Source organism: Rhinopithecus roxellana, chromosome 13, assembly GCF_007565055.1.
Source record: "Rhinopithecus roxellana isolate Shanxi Qingling chromosome 13, ASM756505v1, whole genome shotgun sequence".
In the NCBI taxonomy this organism is placed as follows: domain Eukaryota; kingdom Metazoa; phylum Chordata; class Mammalia; order Primates; family Cercopithecidae; genus Rhinopithecus; species Rhinopithecus roxellana.
In genome coordinates this window covers 97,994,527-98,010,074 of record NC_044561.1, presented here as the reverse complement: position 1 = coordinate 98,010,074, position 15,548 = coordinate 97,994,527, and the positions used below count along the sequence as shown (strand labels likewise).

The 15,548-nt window shown below is 36.5% G+C and overlaps 1 protein-coding gene across 2 annotated transcripts in view; it reads right to left on the bottom strand.

The window, feature by feature from the left end:
* GPCPD1 (glycerophosphocholine phosphodiesterase 1) overlaps nucleotides 1-15,548 on the bottom strand; it is a 65,175-nt gene that overhangs the window by 33,413 nt on the left and 16,214 nt on the right. For both annotated transcript variants that reach the window (XM_030914274.1, XM_010378924.2), the window contains 5 exons: nucleotides 15,464-15,548; nucleotides 8,612-8,687; nucleotides 6,694-6,735; nucleotides 2,585-2,708; nucleotides 962-1,193 (listed from right to left, as the gene is read on the bottom strand). In XM_030914274.1, the coding sequence (XP_030770134.1) occupies nucleotides 962-1,193; nucleotides 2,585-2,708; nucleotides 6,694-6,735; nucleotides 8,612-8,687; nucleotides 15,464-15,547 (558 nt within the window). In that variant the 5' untranslated portion in view covers nucleotide 15,548. The remainder of the gene's footprint in view (nucleotides 1-961; nucleotides 1,194-2,584; nucleotides 2,709-6,693; nucleotides 6,736-8,611; nucleotides 8,688-15,463) is intronic.

Sequence of the window (15,548 nt, the reverse complement as noted above, 5' to 3'; positions counted from 1 at the left end):
AGGCTGAGGCAGGAGGATCACTGGCGCCCAGTGAGCCATGATCATGTCACTGTACTCCAGCCTGGGCAACACAGCAAGACCCTCTCTCCAGGGGGAAAAAAAAAAAGAGAAAAAAGAAAAAGAAAGAAAGAAGTCATCAAAACTTTATATTTTTATAATAGAGTCCCACAGATCTTACTGCTTAAGATTAGATTTTTTAAAATCCATCCTGAATTCTGTCCTTAAGAAATGGGCTGGGGGCTACTGGTGGTCAAGACATATTCCCCACCCTCCAAGATTTAAACTCTAATCTAGTATAAATGGATGTGGAGGTGGAGCTAGAGGCTAAGGAAACCACTACATATCACTAGTAAGCCAGGCCCACAGCAGTTAGGACCTTAGGGGATGTACCAAGTATTATGTGTTGAGGAAATATGAACAGCCAGTGATCTGTAAGCACTAGTGTAAGTATCACATGTAGCTCCAGAAAGTTAGCAGCACAGACTGTCAATAACCTGGCACAAGCTTTATAATTTCATTACATATTTACAATATCAAGTTGCAAGTCAGTCCCATCAACAAATCCTAATAAAGTACCTCAATAAATGACAGCCTTCATCATAATGAGAACTCGATCACACTTGTTACACTGGTATGCCCGCCAAGAGGTAAAAACTCTGCTCTGGTCTCTATTTACTACTGATGGTTCCTTTGGATACAATTCATTCACATTTAGATTTAGCAGACAGGCATCAAAGACATCTGGTCTTGATTTGAAACAGCAATACTGCTGTTCTCTTAATTATATTTTTAATAGTACTTGAAGATGACAACTCTAAGTCTTTTAAGCTTAACTGTACAAAGGAGCATACTTCTAAAAACTTAGCTTTACACAAATTAGACTAAAATAAAAATCAAAACATGTGAAAATAAGAGTGTCCCTGCATTCTTTCTCAATCCCCTCACTGCAGTAACTACTCACTTCAAAAAAATCAAAGATTAGTTCCAGGTTATCTGGTTCCATTGTCTGTATGCTGTACTCTGTCCATCGATCAGGCTGTAAGCCATAACCACACTCCGGCTGTGAATGCCTGCACTTGAATTCATTGTCGCTTATTAAGGATATCTCCAAGCTATTGGACATTTTGTGGAGTACAGTGGGAGATACCCTATCATCGTCATCTTCCTCCAGGCCTTCTAGTGTCAGCTTCACTCTATGTAATAAAAAAAAAAAAAAAAAATGAGATGCAAGAAGTGGCAGAAACGAAAAACTCATACAAATGTTGCCTAAATTCTACATTTTAAAGTGCCCCCAAATATGCTAAATCTTCGAATAACAAAAACAACGCATTATGCAGAGACTACACATACTACAGGTTAAGGAATTAGGTGTGTTTTATAAAATACTGATGTTATTATCCACGTATATTTTTGCAAAGTATTAAAATGGGATAAATGACCATTATGCCTAAGGTTGTTGATTCTTTCATTAAAAAATACATAAATCCAGGGCTGGGCCAATGGCTCACATCTGTAATCCCAGAACTTCAGGGGGCTGAGGCGGGAGGACTGCTTGAACTCAGAAGTCTGAGACCAGCCTAGGCAACATGGTGAAACCCCACCTGCAAAAGATATAAAAATTATCCAGGCATGTGTTACATGCCTGTAGTCCCAGCTACTCGAGAGGCTGACGTGGGAGGATCACTTGAGCTTGGGAGGTGGAGGTTGCAGTGAGCCGAGATTGCACCACTGTACTCCAACCTGGGTGACACAGCCAGATCTTCTCTCAAAAGAATATATATATATATAATTACACATACATAATATTCAAAAATTTTCTGTTGTGTGGAAAATTTTTCATTTTCAACACACAGTAAAATTTAGAACACTGAAGAATATTTCCAAAAAATATTTTCTCTTTATGGCATTCTTACATAGCAATCATTTCCATTATATCAATTTTTTCTTTTTTTCTGAGAGTCTCGCTCTGCCTGGAATGCAGGGCTGCGATCTCGGCTCACTGCAACTTCTGCCTCCCGGGTTCAAACGATTCTCCTGCCTCAGCCTCCCAAGCAGCTGGGATTATAGGCGCCCAACACCATGCCCGGCTAATTTTTGTATTTTTAGTAGAGACGCGGTTTCACCATGTTGGCCAGTCTGGTCTCGAACTCCTGACCTCAGGTGATCTGACCACCTTGGCCTCCCAAAGTGCAGGGATTACAGTTATGAGCCACCGTGCCCACTGGCCTCCCAAAGTGCTGGGATTACAGGCGTGAGCCACCAAGCCCGGCACATTATATCAATTTTAAAACAAACTGTTGCTACACTATGAAAATTTAAATAGAAACTATAAAAATACATAAGCTTAGAAAACCACTTATCTATATAAACAAATTTTTTCTGGTTCTAAATGTAGAGACTAAGACTAACTGCAACAGTAGCAACCTGAGTCGGGATAAGTAGTTCACTATTACAAAGCCCTGTAGTTACTAGAATATGTAACATTATCCCAAACTGTGTAAACTTAAAGACCAAAACCAATTGAGTCTGAAATCTACAGCACTAGTGAAAAAAAATGGCCTAATAAACATATACATGGTCATACCTAAATCTAGATTTTTTTAGTTTTTTCTTGGTTATTGACACAGGAGGTTTTTCAGAATAATGCAAACGTAATCTTATTTCAGTCTGACACGTCAGCCATCCAGAATCCAGAGTTTCAACACCATCTGACAGAATAAATATGAAGAACAGTAATTATTATACATGTTTTTTTAAACAACACAATAAGTACCTATATGCATTGACTCACTCACTCTTTTTTTTTTTAACCTCCAAAGGAAATACATTTTTTAATGAGATCTAATCCATGATTTGTTTCCTAGACCCCTGCCTAAACCGTTGTTCATATGCAACCCAAAGGTTCCAAAGGTAAAAATCTGACCAAAAAGAATCCTTTCAGCAAATAAGTATTTTTAGAATAACAATAAAAAAAGAATTAACTTCTTTCCTTTCTAAATATGAAAATAGGCCAGGCGTGGTGGCTCACGCCTGTAATCCCAGCACTTTGGGAGGTCAAGACAGGCAGATTACGAAGTCAGGAGATCGAGACCATCCCGGCTAACATGATGAAACCCTGTCTCTACTAAAAATACAAAAAAAATTAGCCGGGTGTGGTGGCGGGCGCCTGTAGTACCAGCCACTCGGGAGGCTGAGGCAGGAGAATGGCGTGAACCCGGGAGGCGGAGCTTGCAGTGAGCCAAGATCACGCCACTGCACTCCAGCCTGGGCAACAAAGCGAGACTCCGTCTCACAAGAAAAATAAAAATAAAAATAAAATAAAAGAATCCCAAAATAATGAATCGTTGTGAACGGATTTAGAATACATATTCCAAAGGCCTTCAGAAAAGATCCTGGTTCTATCGATACCATCTTTGAAAAAAATCTAAAAGGAATCAATTCATTTTTTTTTGAGACAGAGTCTTGCTCTGTTGCTCAGGCTAGAGTACAGTGGCATGATCTCAACTCACTGAGGACTCCATCTCCCAGGTTCAAGTGATTCTCACACCTCAGCCTCCAAAGTAGCTGGGATTATAGGCATACACCATGCCCAGCTAACTTTTGTATTTTTAGTACAGAGAGGGTGACACCATGCTGGCCAAGCTGGTCTCAAACTCCTGAACTTCTGACGTCAAATGATCCGCCTTCCTCAGGCCTACCAAAGTGCTGGTATTACAGGCATGAGCCACCTCACCCTGCCCACGTTCACACTGTAATAATACACTGAGGTTACATAACACTGGTACTCTTCTCCCCAAAGCAAATATACAGGTAGTCTTAAATTCTTCATTAAAATATAACTTTTTATGAAGTAGGGGGGAAATTAAATGAATATTAATAATTAGCTATGCTGTCACAGCACAAATAAATTAAAATATTCGTATTGAATCCATGACTGAAAAAATACAAATCTATTTCAGAAAGAGCACATGGTCCAAGATAGCATCTAACCTAGCAATTATTCTACTAGGGATCACTGTTACACTTCCAAAGTGTCATTTTAGATATTCAGCTGCAACTAGTTATGCCACTAGTCCTGGGGGTCTGAGATATCAGAAGGTAAGAACAGAACTGTGAGTCAATTCCATATTCTCAAATTTATATATTCTGCCATAAATAAACTGCATGATCGTGACAACACTGTTAGCATTAACTTGGAGCTACTCACCTACTTAATATAGGTAATAAAATTTTCATAAATACCAGAGAAGCTGTCAACTGTTTTGGACCTAAGCTTTTTCATAAATGGGGTTAAAATAAATAAATACCAAGAAACTTTCTCCTTAGAAATTCTCTCCTAACTTAAGAATGCTTAATAACTGTGGGATTTTAACCTTTTCTTTTCTAGAAAAGACAAAGTGAGACCATGCATTACAGCTCAAGCAAAAACTGCTACTCCATAAAGCACTCCAAAACATGTAGTGTAAATATTACTTATGAAAGTAATAAAGACTCTAAAACACTTAACACTAAAGCTATTCAAGTATTGTACACTATTTTCTGATGTAATATAAACAATCTCAAACAAAATCAAGGAAAAGATGTCAAATTCCTATTTAAATACTGCCAGAGCATGTTCATTTCTACCATACATAAACACATATACCTAATAAAAACCACAACCAAAACATTCAGGCCTGTTCTTTCCTGTGCTCAGCAGGAAAGCAAACTGGTTATCAGCAATTTATCTCTGATTCAGAGTCAGTACAAACACAATTTCGCCCACCCTCTTTCCACCTTTTGACTCCTACAGTACAGCATCCAAAATGAGGATGCAGGCCGGGCATGGTGGCTCACGCCTGTAATCCCAACACTTTGGGAGGCCACGGCAGGCAGATCACTTGAGGTCAGGAGTTTGAGACCAGCCTAACCAACACAGCAAAGCCCCATCTCTACTAAAAATACAAAAATTAGCCAGGTGTGATGGCACTCACCTATAGTCCCAGCTACTCAGCAGGCTGAGGCAGGAGAATTGCTTGAACCCAGCTGGTGGAGGCTGCAGTGAGAGGAGATTGTGCCACTGCATTCCAGCCTGGGGACAGCAAGACTCCATCTCAAAAAACAACAAAAAAAGAGAATGCAGTTTAATACAACAGCCCTGATACACTGTAAGAATTCCAGCTGGGTGCGGTGGCTCATGCCTGTAATCCCAGCACTTTGGGAGGCTAAGGCAGGAGGATCACCTCAGGTTGAGAGTTCAAGACCAGCCTGACCAACATGGAGAAACCCCGTCTCTACTAAAAATACAAAATTAGCTGGGCGTGGTGGTGCATGCCTGTAATCTCAACTACTCAGGAGGCTGAGGCAGGAGAATCGCTTGAATCTGGGAGGCAGAGAGTGCGGTGAGCCAAGATTGTGCCATTGCACTCTAGCCTGGGCAACAAGGGTGAAAACTCCATCTCAAAAAAAAAAAAAAGAAGAAGAAGAAGAATTCCAGTCACCCAGCTGGGGATGGTGGCTCACACCTGTAATCCTAGCACTTTGGGAGGTTGAGGCGGGTGGCTCACTTGAGGTCAGGAGTTTCAGACCAGTCTGGCCAACATGGCAAAACCTCGTCTCTACTAAAAAAAAAAATACAAAAATTAGCTGGGCATGGTGGCAGGAGCCTATGATCCCAGCTACTCAGGAGCCTGAGGCAAGAGAATCTCTTGAACCTCAGGGTCAGAGGTTGCAGTGAGCCAAGATTGCGCCACTGCACCCAGCCTGGGTGGGCGGGGGTAAGAATTCCAGTCACTGAAGAAAATTAGAATTTTTAGGATATGGTATTTGCTAAAACAGAAAATACACAAATAACACTTTTAACACATTCAGAAGTTAAAGCATTTTCTACTCTATCTCAAATTAAACATTCAGCCAGAATTACTAGAACACTCTGGTTAGTCTGAATTTTACAGTATATGCAGATATACAAACACACAAAATTCACAAACTTAGTCTTAAGTGTACCATTTCACACTTTAGATATTTAGAAATATTAATGTAATTTCAAATATAAAAGAGGTAAAAGGCTACATTAGCAGTTCAGTATACTACACACTTTAAATTATATAACATTATATACCTGAAATTGCTAGTCAAATGAAAACCAAAAGGATAACATTTTAAAGCGCAAGAATTATATTAGAAACTACTTACTATTTAACAGAAGGGATTTGTTTTTTGGATCTAGTCTCTATTTTCAAAATCATACCACAGTCATGCATTGCTTAACAATGAAGGTAAGTTCTGAGAAATGCGTCATTAGACGATTTCATTGCTGTGGGAACATCAGGAAATGTACTTACACAAACCTAGATGGTGAGGCCTGTTGCTCCTAGATTCCAACACCGTAGGGCATACTGAATACTATAGGCAACTACATAACACAATGGTAAGCATTTGTGTATCTAAACACATCTACACATAGAAAACATAATGCGCTGTACTATAACGTGCGCTACGTTACGACAGCCATGTCACTGGGCAACAGGCATTTTTCAGCTACATTATACTCCTATGAGACCACTGCTGTATGTGTGGTCTGTCTTTGACCAAAACATCGTTATGCAGCACATGACTGTATGTTCTATTTTCCTGTGCTATATACTTCCAATGAAATGTAAAGTAACATCTCAATCATTTCAGTAAGCATTTAAATAAGTCAGTCTCACTTACTGTGGATTCCAAATTGTCCATCGTCAATAATAATTTCGCTTTCTAGAATTTAAGGAAAATAGAAAATTTAGTTAAAACTCTTGATGCATACTCAATGAACAAGAGAAATTACCCACCTTAAAGATCATTTATAATATTAAATCTACAGCTTAAAAGCAGCCCAAGGTGAATAAGCATATTTATTGTAGCCCTCAATAAAGAATTCCCTTTAAAGGAGGCTAGCAAACGGTAATAGTTCTTATACACTTTGTTGATTATCCATTATGTTAAAAGGAAGAAAAAGAAAACTCTTCAGAAAGGTGCTCTAGAGGCACTGGGATTAACTTCTACACTAACCAATGTACAAGACTCACAGGTTGCTGGACCATGATAACTCCTTCTTCATTTTCAAACCAAAGGTCTTGGCACAATTAAAATGCTTATTCTTATGTAGTGCATATTCTGAACTTGTCTCAAATGTAATTCTCCTCATATCCCAACTATTCGCTACTGCCAGTTAAAAGCTTTACTTTACAAACAGCGTGAACTTACCTGTATGTACAGAGCTGTGAGGAACTACCAAAAGAATAAATGCTAGCACATCCCCTTCTCCTAACAGAAATTTCAACTCAATGAGAAAAGCTGTAAAGCCCCACCCCCTGAGTAAAATACAATTTATCTTCCTCGTCTACTTCCCTTCCCAGTTTACTTTAAACATTAGTCTGAAATACTTGCAAAATGGATGTGACAATTCCTAATAATGATTCTCTGGTAATGTTCACACAGCTTTTAAGTTCAAAAGTTATATTTCTGAAAGTATACATTCCTTTCTAAAAGACAAACAAAATCATCCCACTTCTCATAATAAAATATATTTAACTGCAAGATGCTTTAAAATACAATTTTTTAAAACATTCAATACCTAGTAAGTTCCAACCTCAGTATGGGAATATTATCATTTTAAGTATACTGTCATAAAAATCCTAAATACACTATCAAAAATGTATTAAAACATACAAAAAGAAAATCCAATAAAGAGGATGGAATGAGATACTGTTTAAACGAGATGTGTCCTTACTCCGGGGTAAAGCAGAAACTCCCACTGCTTTCTAATTTAAACCAGAAAACTAGCATCCAGTTATCTTTCAATTTTAACTTTACCTAGAAACTAAAAGATATGTTTCTCAGCACTGAGTCAATTTATAGATGCATACATGTGGGTAATTTAATGTATGTGAAATGAACTTCAAATTCTATTGTCAATATGGACAAGGAAATTCAAAAATACTTGTATGAAGAGAAATGCCATATTAAAGAATAAGAAAAGTGGATAATGTGTTTAAAAGAAAACAACTTTCAAAAAAAAGAAAACAACTTTCTGAGTAGTAATTCTAGCATAGCCAGCAGGGAATTTAAGAAATTCGAATTCATTCATACGAGTTTATTCAAGTATTTACCAGTTCCTTAAAAAAAAAAAAAAAAAAAAAAAAATTTAAGAAGAAAAGAAAAAATAGAATAACTTACTCTATTAATATTCGAAGCTAAAAATTTAAGAATCTTTGTTTTGGATTAATTTTTTCTTCAAATGTTCTCTAAGCCTCAGCAAGTAAACAAATAGAGGCATGGATGCTCAGTCAAGAAGAATGCTATCTTATAAACTTTCTAACCATTCCAAATGAAAGTAAATATTTCATAAACTAATCTAACCCAAGAAAACAAAAATATCTAGGTAAACATTTCTAATACAGTTTATTTTAAAAGGCAATTAAAAACTGTTCAGTTTTGAAAGATCCATGAAATGCTCAGTGAAATTTGTAGCACTGACGATGCATTGACCTTAAATTTTAGAATAAAAATTTATTAAATCCCACTAAGCCATTGTGCAGCATATTAGTAACTTTATGCATATGCCTCAAACAGATGCAGTTAATGCCCATACCTAAAGGGGTTATTGATCGTGGTTGTAGATGAGTCTCCCACTTGTGAACTATCACTTGACATGGACCACCGATAGTCTGCAATTTAAAAGTTAAACGTCTGCAATAATTTCTTATATCTTATTTTCTACCCATGACTCCATTAGATGTTTGTGGCCTATATCTTATACTAAATATGAGACCAAAAGATTCATCTTATTATCAATATTATATGCCAAAAGTCAGGAATGTACCAGATCACAAAACACGATGAAATGCTGGAAGAAAATTAGAGGCAGTAAACAAAGAAAAATGAGATGAACTGGCACACAGAACTGTCTCAAACCCATTTCTAAATCTGCCTACAATACTCAATTGTTTCAAAGAAATTTTCATTTTTAACTGATATTAATTCTTAAGATAAATATCAAATATACTTTCTTTGGTATGTCAGACATCAATGAGGTATTGCTAAATAAGTATGTACCTCCCGCTCTACGCATTTAGAAAAAGCCTACAATAGTAAAAATAGTAGGAACAAGTACTGCAAGAGCAACTATCACAGGCTACTCAAGGAACTAACAAGCATAATCAAGTTCTTTATTACATTTATTTAAGAATACTAAGTGAAAAACATGAAGATTTCTCATATCATAGGAACCAGTGTTTCTAAAGAACACAGGAAATTCTAGAAGGGACACGTGGCCAGGTAAACTCGAAGAGCAAGTGTGATAAAAGAGGAACTAACATCCAGTTCCATTCTTATGCCTTAGTCTAAAATCTCATACAGTGTGACAATTCCTCATACTGTTTTCCATTATCAAGTTCCCCTACTAAAAAAGAACATGAAGTTATGTGTTGATAACACATGCAGTAGTGAATAACCATGCAAGATTCCCTGAGTATACCTAAAAGACTAAAATTTAAGTGTTCTAATTTTCCTTTTATTTTTAAAAAGAAACTCACTAGTTGTAATTACATGCTGAAATAAAACCCTTAAATACACATTTTGGAAGCACATTTTCAAACTATAATCTTACAAGGTATTTTATTCGTTATATGTTCTGTGAAGAAATTTAATTAAATACAGAGAAGCAAAAAGAAAATACAAAACTCACCCATATCATACCATTTAGGGATAATCACCATCAACATTTTCACAAATAATCTTTGAGCCCTTTTTTTCTAGGCATTATATTACACATATTCTTTTTTTTTTTTTTTTTTTTTTTTTTTTTTTTTTTTTTGAGACAGAGTCTTGCTCTGTCGCCCAGGCTGGTGTGCAATGGCATGATCTTGGCTCACTGCAACCTTGCCTCCTGAGTTCAAGCAATTCTCCTGCCTCGGCCTCCTGAGTAGCTGGGATTAAAGGCACGTGCCACCACACCCAGCTAATTTTTGTATTTTTAGTAGAGACAGGGCTTCACCATGTTGGCCAGGCTGGCCTGGAACTCCTAACCTCGTGATCCACCCACCTCAGCCTCCCAATGTGCTGGGATTATAGGTGTGAGCCACTGTGCCCAGCCTATACATACTCTTAAAAAGCCTAGACATAAAAGCTTCTCTATTATCTTTAGAAGGCATTAATAATGGACTAAAATATTCTCCTATACTTTCCATAGGATTTTAATATTGATTAAATTTGATAATATGCCAAACAATAACAAATATGTAACAAATTAGGCAAATTATTAAGTATTAAATGCAAGAAATAGTCCTGTCACTTAAAATAACCAGGCTAAATTCTTTTCTGAAATCCTCAAACTTCTGAAGTTTAAAAACTAAAATAGCACTATATATTTCTTCAAATCATTAATTCTGGGATGCTAAATAAAATTATCTTTTTCTCTAGCTAAATACTTCTCTGCTATAACAGTTCACCTTAATTGGTAGACCGCATAGATTTTTAAAAAATGTAATGTGAAATTGCTCTTTTAAAAATATGGTGACTTTCATATCCATTATACTAAAAAGAAAATCAATTTAATTCTAGATGATGTTTACTGTAACATTTTTCCTGAAACATTTTTTAAATGTGTTTTTTAAACATCAAACTTTCTAAACCTCAAAAGTTGCAAATATAGGCCAGGCATGGTGGCTCATGCCTGTAATCCCAGCATTTTGGGAGGCCGAGGCAGGCAGATCACTTGAGGTCAGGAGTTCGAGACCAGCCTGGCCAACATGGTGAAACCCCATCTCTACTAAAAATACAAAAATTAGCCGGGCATGGTGGCACACGCCTGTAATCCTAGGTACTTGGGCGGCCAAGGCAGGAGAATCCCATGAATCTGGGAGGCGGAGGCTGCAGTGAGCTGAGATCACGCCACTGCACTCCAGCCTGGGCAATAGAGCGAGACTGTGTCTCAAAAAAGAAAAAAAAAGACAAAGAGAAAGAAAAAGAAAAGGGTGCTATGAATATAATATTAAATGTCAAAAAGAGATACAGTTGGCATAGCAGAGAGTTTGTTTTAATTCAGATGTCAGGGGAACTTTATAGAGTGTTGACAGCAGTATCTTTAATCAGGTAAAAATAGTCCTTTGGATTAAATTTGATAGGGAACATATTTTAGTAGCAATTTTAACAACTCCACTCTCATCTACCCACTACCCAACTGCATAAAACTACCTAGACTTGAATAGAATAGCATATTTGAGGAACAGTCCAAATGGCCAGGTAAACAGATGACAGAATTATGTCTATCATCATTCAGACTACAAACACACATTGGTTGGTAAACTGCTACAATATAGAAAAAAAAGAACCTAGTTTTAAAATACACTGAATTTCCAAAGTTGTTAAACCTACTTTATTAAACTTTAGAAGGCAATCTTAAATTTTCAGCTTCACTTCCTTAAAAAAAAATTAACAGGCCGGGCGTGGTGGCTCATTCCTCTAATCCTAGCACTTTGGGAGGTCAAAGCGGGTGGATCACCTGAGGTCTGGAGTTAGAGAACAGCCTGACCAACATGGAGAAACACTGTCTCTACTAAAAATACAAAAGTTAGCCGGGCACAGTGATGCCTGTAATCCCAGCTACTCGGAAGGCTGAGGCAGGAGACTCACTTGAACCCGGGACGCGGTTGGCAATGAGCTGAGATCGCACCACTGCACTTCAGCCTGGGCAACAAGAGTGAAACTCCACTTCAAAAATATAAATAAATAAAAACTAACAACTGAGCATTGGGAAATTCAGAATCTCAGCGATGACTCCAAAACATGCAATCCTGTTATTTATTTTTTAATCCTGGTCTCATTGTACATGCAATACTTTCTAATATATTATCTGTAATAACTTATTCTTTAAGATCTACGAAAAGAAAACAGTTCTGAAAGAAAACATTCTGACAAAGTCTGCCAAAATTTTAAGCTTTTTGGAGTAACATGGGAGATAGATCTTTGGAGAAAAATGTAATGATGTCAATCTAAGACAATATTCCATTAACAGTACTGGCAGAGTTATTTCACAATTTAGCATACATAATGTCAGACGACTGCAGAAATGTTTCCAAACATGCATATTAACAAAAATATTTTTAAAAATTTCTTCCCACAATAAGTCTTAATGATTGTTTTCTTAAACAGTTACTGACATCACTCAGTTATTCCAAGCACTGAGAGAAATAAATAAGACTATCCAATATGTAGATTGGAAGTTTGTTTTTTAACAAATCACCAAACAAAATTATTAGCTAGCCATGTAATATCACTGCTTGCATATATCACAAATTTTTAAAACTTTTACTGATTGTTATCCTTCCACAATTTTGAAAACAAACTGAACGTAAAGAGGGGGTCTGAGGAATCAAGGCTGCATGTGGTGGCTCCTGCCTGTAATCCCAGCACTCCGGGAGGCTGAAGCAGGTGGATCACCTGAGGTCAGGAGTTCGAGACCAGCCTGGCTAACATGGCGAAACCCTGTCTCTACTAAAACAATACAAAAATTAGCCAGGCATGGTGGTTGCATGCCTGTAATCCCAGCTACTTGGAGGCTGAGCCAGAAGAATCACTTGAACCCAGGAGGCGGAGGTTGCAGGGAGCCGAGATCGTGCCACTGCACTCCAGCCTGGGCGACAGAGCAAGACTCCATCTCAAAAAAAAAAAAGAAAAAAAAAAATCTCTATTTTTAGTACAACCAGTAAAATAAATAGTCACCTAGGCATGAGTAAAGCAAAGGAAGCTAGGCCAACAGACTGAGAATGTTCAAATCTCAAGTTAACAGCTGACAGTATTTACTATTCAGAAGAATTTTAGATACTAATAAACTATTGTACAAAATGACAAACTAGACTATTCTGAAAATAAACAATTATCTATCGCAGGTGACTGATTACCTTGTTAAAGGACTTAAAACTCAAGGGAGATAGAGGTCAAAATAAGACAGTTTGTAATGAATCTAAGTGAATGTTAGCAACTATGAAAGTGAGAAACATAGATATGTGCTGAAAAATAAAGATTATTTCTACAAAAATGAAGGAAAAATTTCAAAGGATATCATGAGAAACTGGCTAACATTTCACTATGAGGAAACATCCCTAATTCTACCCACAAGCAAAGAGGGGTTGACACGGGGAAAAAAAAAATGTTGAAATTACATGTTAATTCAAAAAGTATCTTTGGTGAAGATGTGACATCAGGACTATCTGTAGATTCATACCAATGTTTTCATTCCAGGAATACTCACTACTTTTGTGTGGTATGTTCAAATCAGATAATATTTTGTTTTGTCATCTGTGAAATTATTTTAAAAAGTAACATATTAACACCTTATCCTAATTCACAAAGAGAACATGTAGCTGTGAAAAACTGAGAAAAAGGATTTCAGGACTCTTCTAAACTAAAAGGAATATGCCAGAAAAAGCAATGCATGGGAGAAAAATATGAATGGTAAAATTTCATTTACTAAATAAAATTTTGCAATGAAAGGATCTAAAAATCTATAGTTCAAACCTTTTGTTTTATAGATGAGGAGGCTAAAGCCTAAAGGTCAACTGGCTTGTCCATAATTGCAAAACTTTAAGCTTTAGCTCCAAAACTGCCTGGGTAGATTACCTCCTAAAACTTTCAACCCAGTAAAATTAACCTTTCTCCCATTTCAGCTTTTTAATGCTTTCATTATTTATTTTCCTATCATTCTTTATATTCGTAACATTATGTATTCCAATAATTTACATCATTTCACAATTGAAAATGCCTTGCACATTACTTCTATTATTTGACAATGTACAACTAGACAAAGTTTCATAATACTTCTATTAAAAATGCTTTATTTAAAAAGCGCCACCAACTTTTTTAAAGTGTCACATTAAGCTGGCATGTGGAGAAAAAAACTGTAGCCATATGCATGGGATTTTATGTAGCTATGTACTCGATTCCATGAAAAACATACTTACCATGGCAGCCCCTGCATCACACGGTACATGTGTACACGATACAGAGCACCTACTTAAAGAAACACACTCACCAACACATACTGTAAACTTTTGCAAGTATTACAAGGGGAAAAACTTGTTTTTACTGTTAAGCAGACTTCTTGCCAATTTTTTCAAAAGGTATTTTGGACTGATCTGCTGCTTTTGGTTACATTTTCAATGAAGAGGACAAATACTTAGGTTGGCTTAATTTGACCTGTGTTGACAATAGTCTTACTTTAGAAAACTATGCCCAAATAACTCATTATCATCTTTCTCATACATACTCCCCTTTCTAAGTAAAATTTAGTTGGTTTCACATATAACAAAGCTAAATTTCATACACCAGGATCCTCAGGTAAGCCTGCTGTGTCTATGACCTACGTATCTACACACCATTGCTTAAGTTATACCAAAGAACTTTACCATGATGCACAACCTCATGCCAAATCAATGAGATGCCCTTTTCTTAAGTTAAAGTGAAACCATTGTCAAGAAAAGCCAACACAATGATGAACCACAATGTAATTTAAGTTCAATTACTGGGTATTCACAAAATATTCTTGGAATAAGAAACGTAATAGGTGCAAAAGACAGCTAAAGTGGGTTTGTCATTTTTTTCTCTTTTCTTTGTATAATGGTGGCTAAGAGAACGAGGTAAGAGTGGCTGCTTGCATTTTTCACATGTAACAAAAACACTTAATGACTCCCAAAGGAAATACATTTTTTAACAAGATCTAATCCATGATTTGTTTCCTAGACCCCTGCCTAAACCCTTGTTCATATGCAGCCCAAGGGTGTCAAAGATAAAAATCTGAAGGAAAAGAATCCTTTCAGCAAATAAGTATCTTTAGAATAAATGGAAAAGGATTAAGTTTTTTTCTTTTCTGAATATGAAAACAATCCCAAAATAATGAATTGTGAACAGGCAGATTTAGAATAGATAATCCCAAAGGCCTCCAGAAAAGATAGGGGTCTATCAATAACATCTTTGAAAAAATCTAAAAAGAATCAATTAAATTTTGATCAGAGTTAATACAGCCATTAAGAGACGGCTGCTGTGAAATAATTTTTTTAATTACTCACTTAAAACAGGCTATATAATTATCTAAATGTATTTATACCACACAAGGATTAAAAAACAAAACCAAAAGTAAAACCTCTGCAAGTGGTCCCTAACTAGTTTACAAAAGTTACCGAAAATGCACACTTATAGAGAACACATTAAAACCAATTTCATAAGAATATTGCAGAACATACTTACTACGTCTTTTTAAAATTCCATGGCAGACATCATCTGCCTCTGAAGTGGCTACTTCCTCGGTTTTGGTAAATTTTATTAATCAAGAGTTCTATTCCTTATTTGACCAAAGCAAATGCATTTTACTTTGAACGTTTTCAAACTTAAGTGAGTTGCTTTTGAAGGAAGTGCTAAAGAAATTGGAAACTAGATAAAGAAAACATACCTTTGGTTCTAAAAAGTACCCTTTGAAGTAGCGATACTGAACTGATACTCCTCTACTGAGTACAATGGTTGCTTTCCATAACATG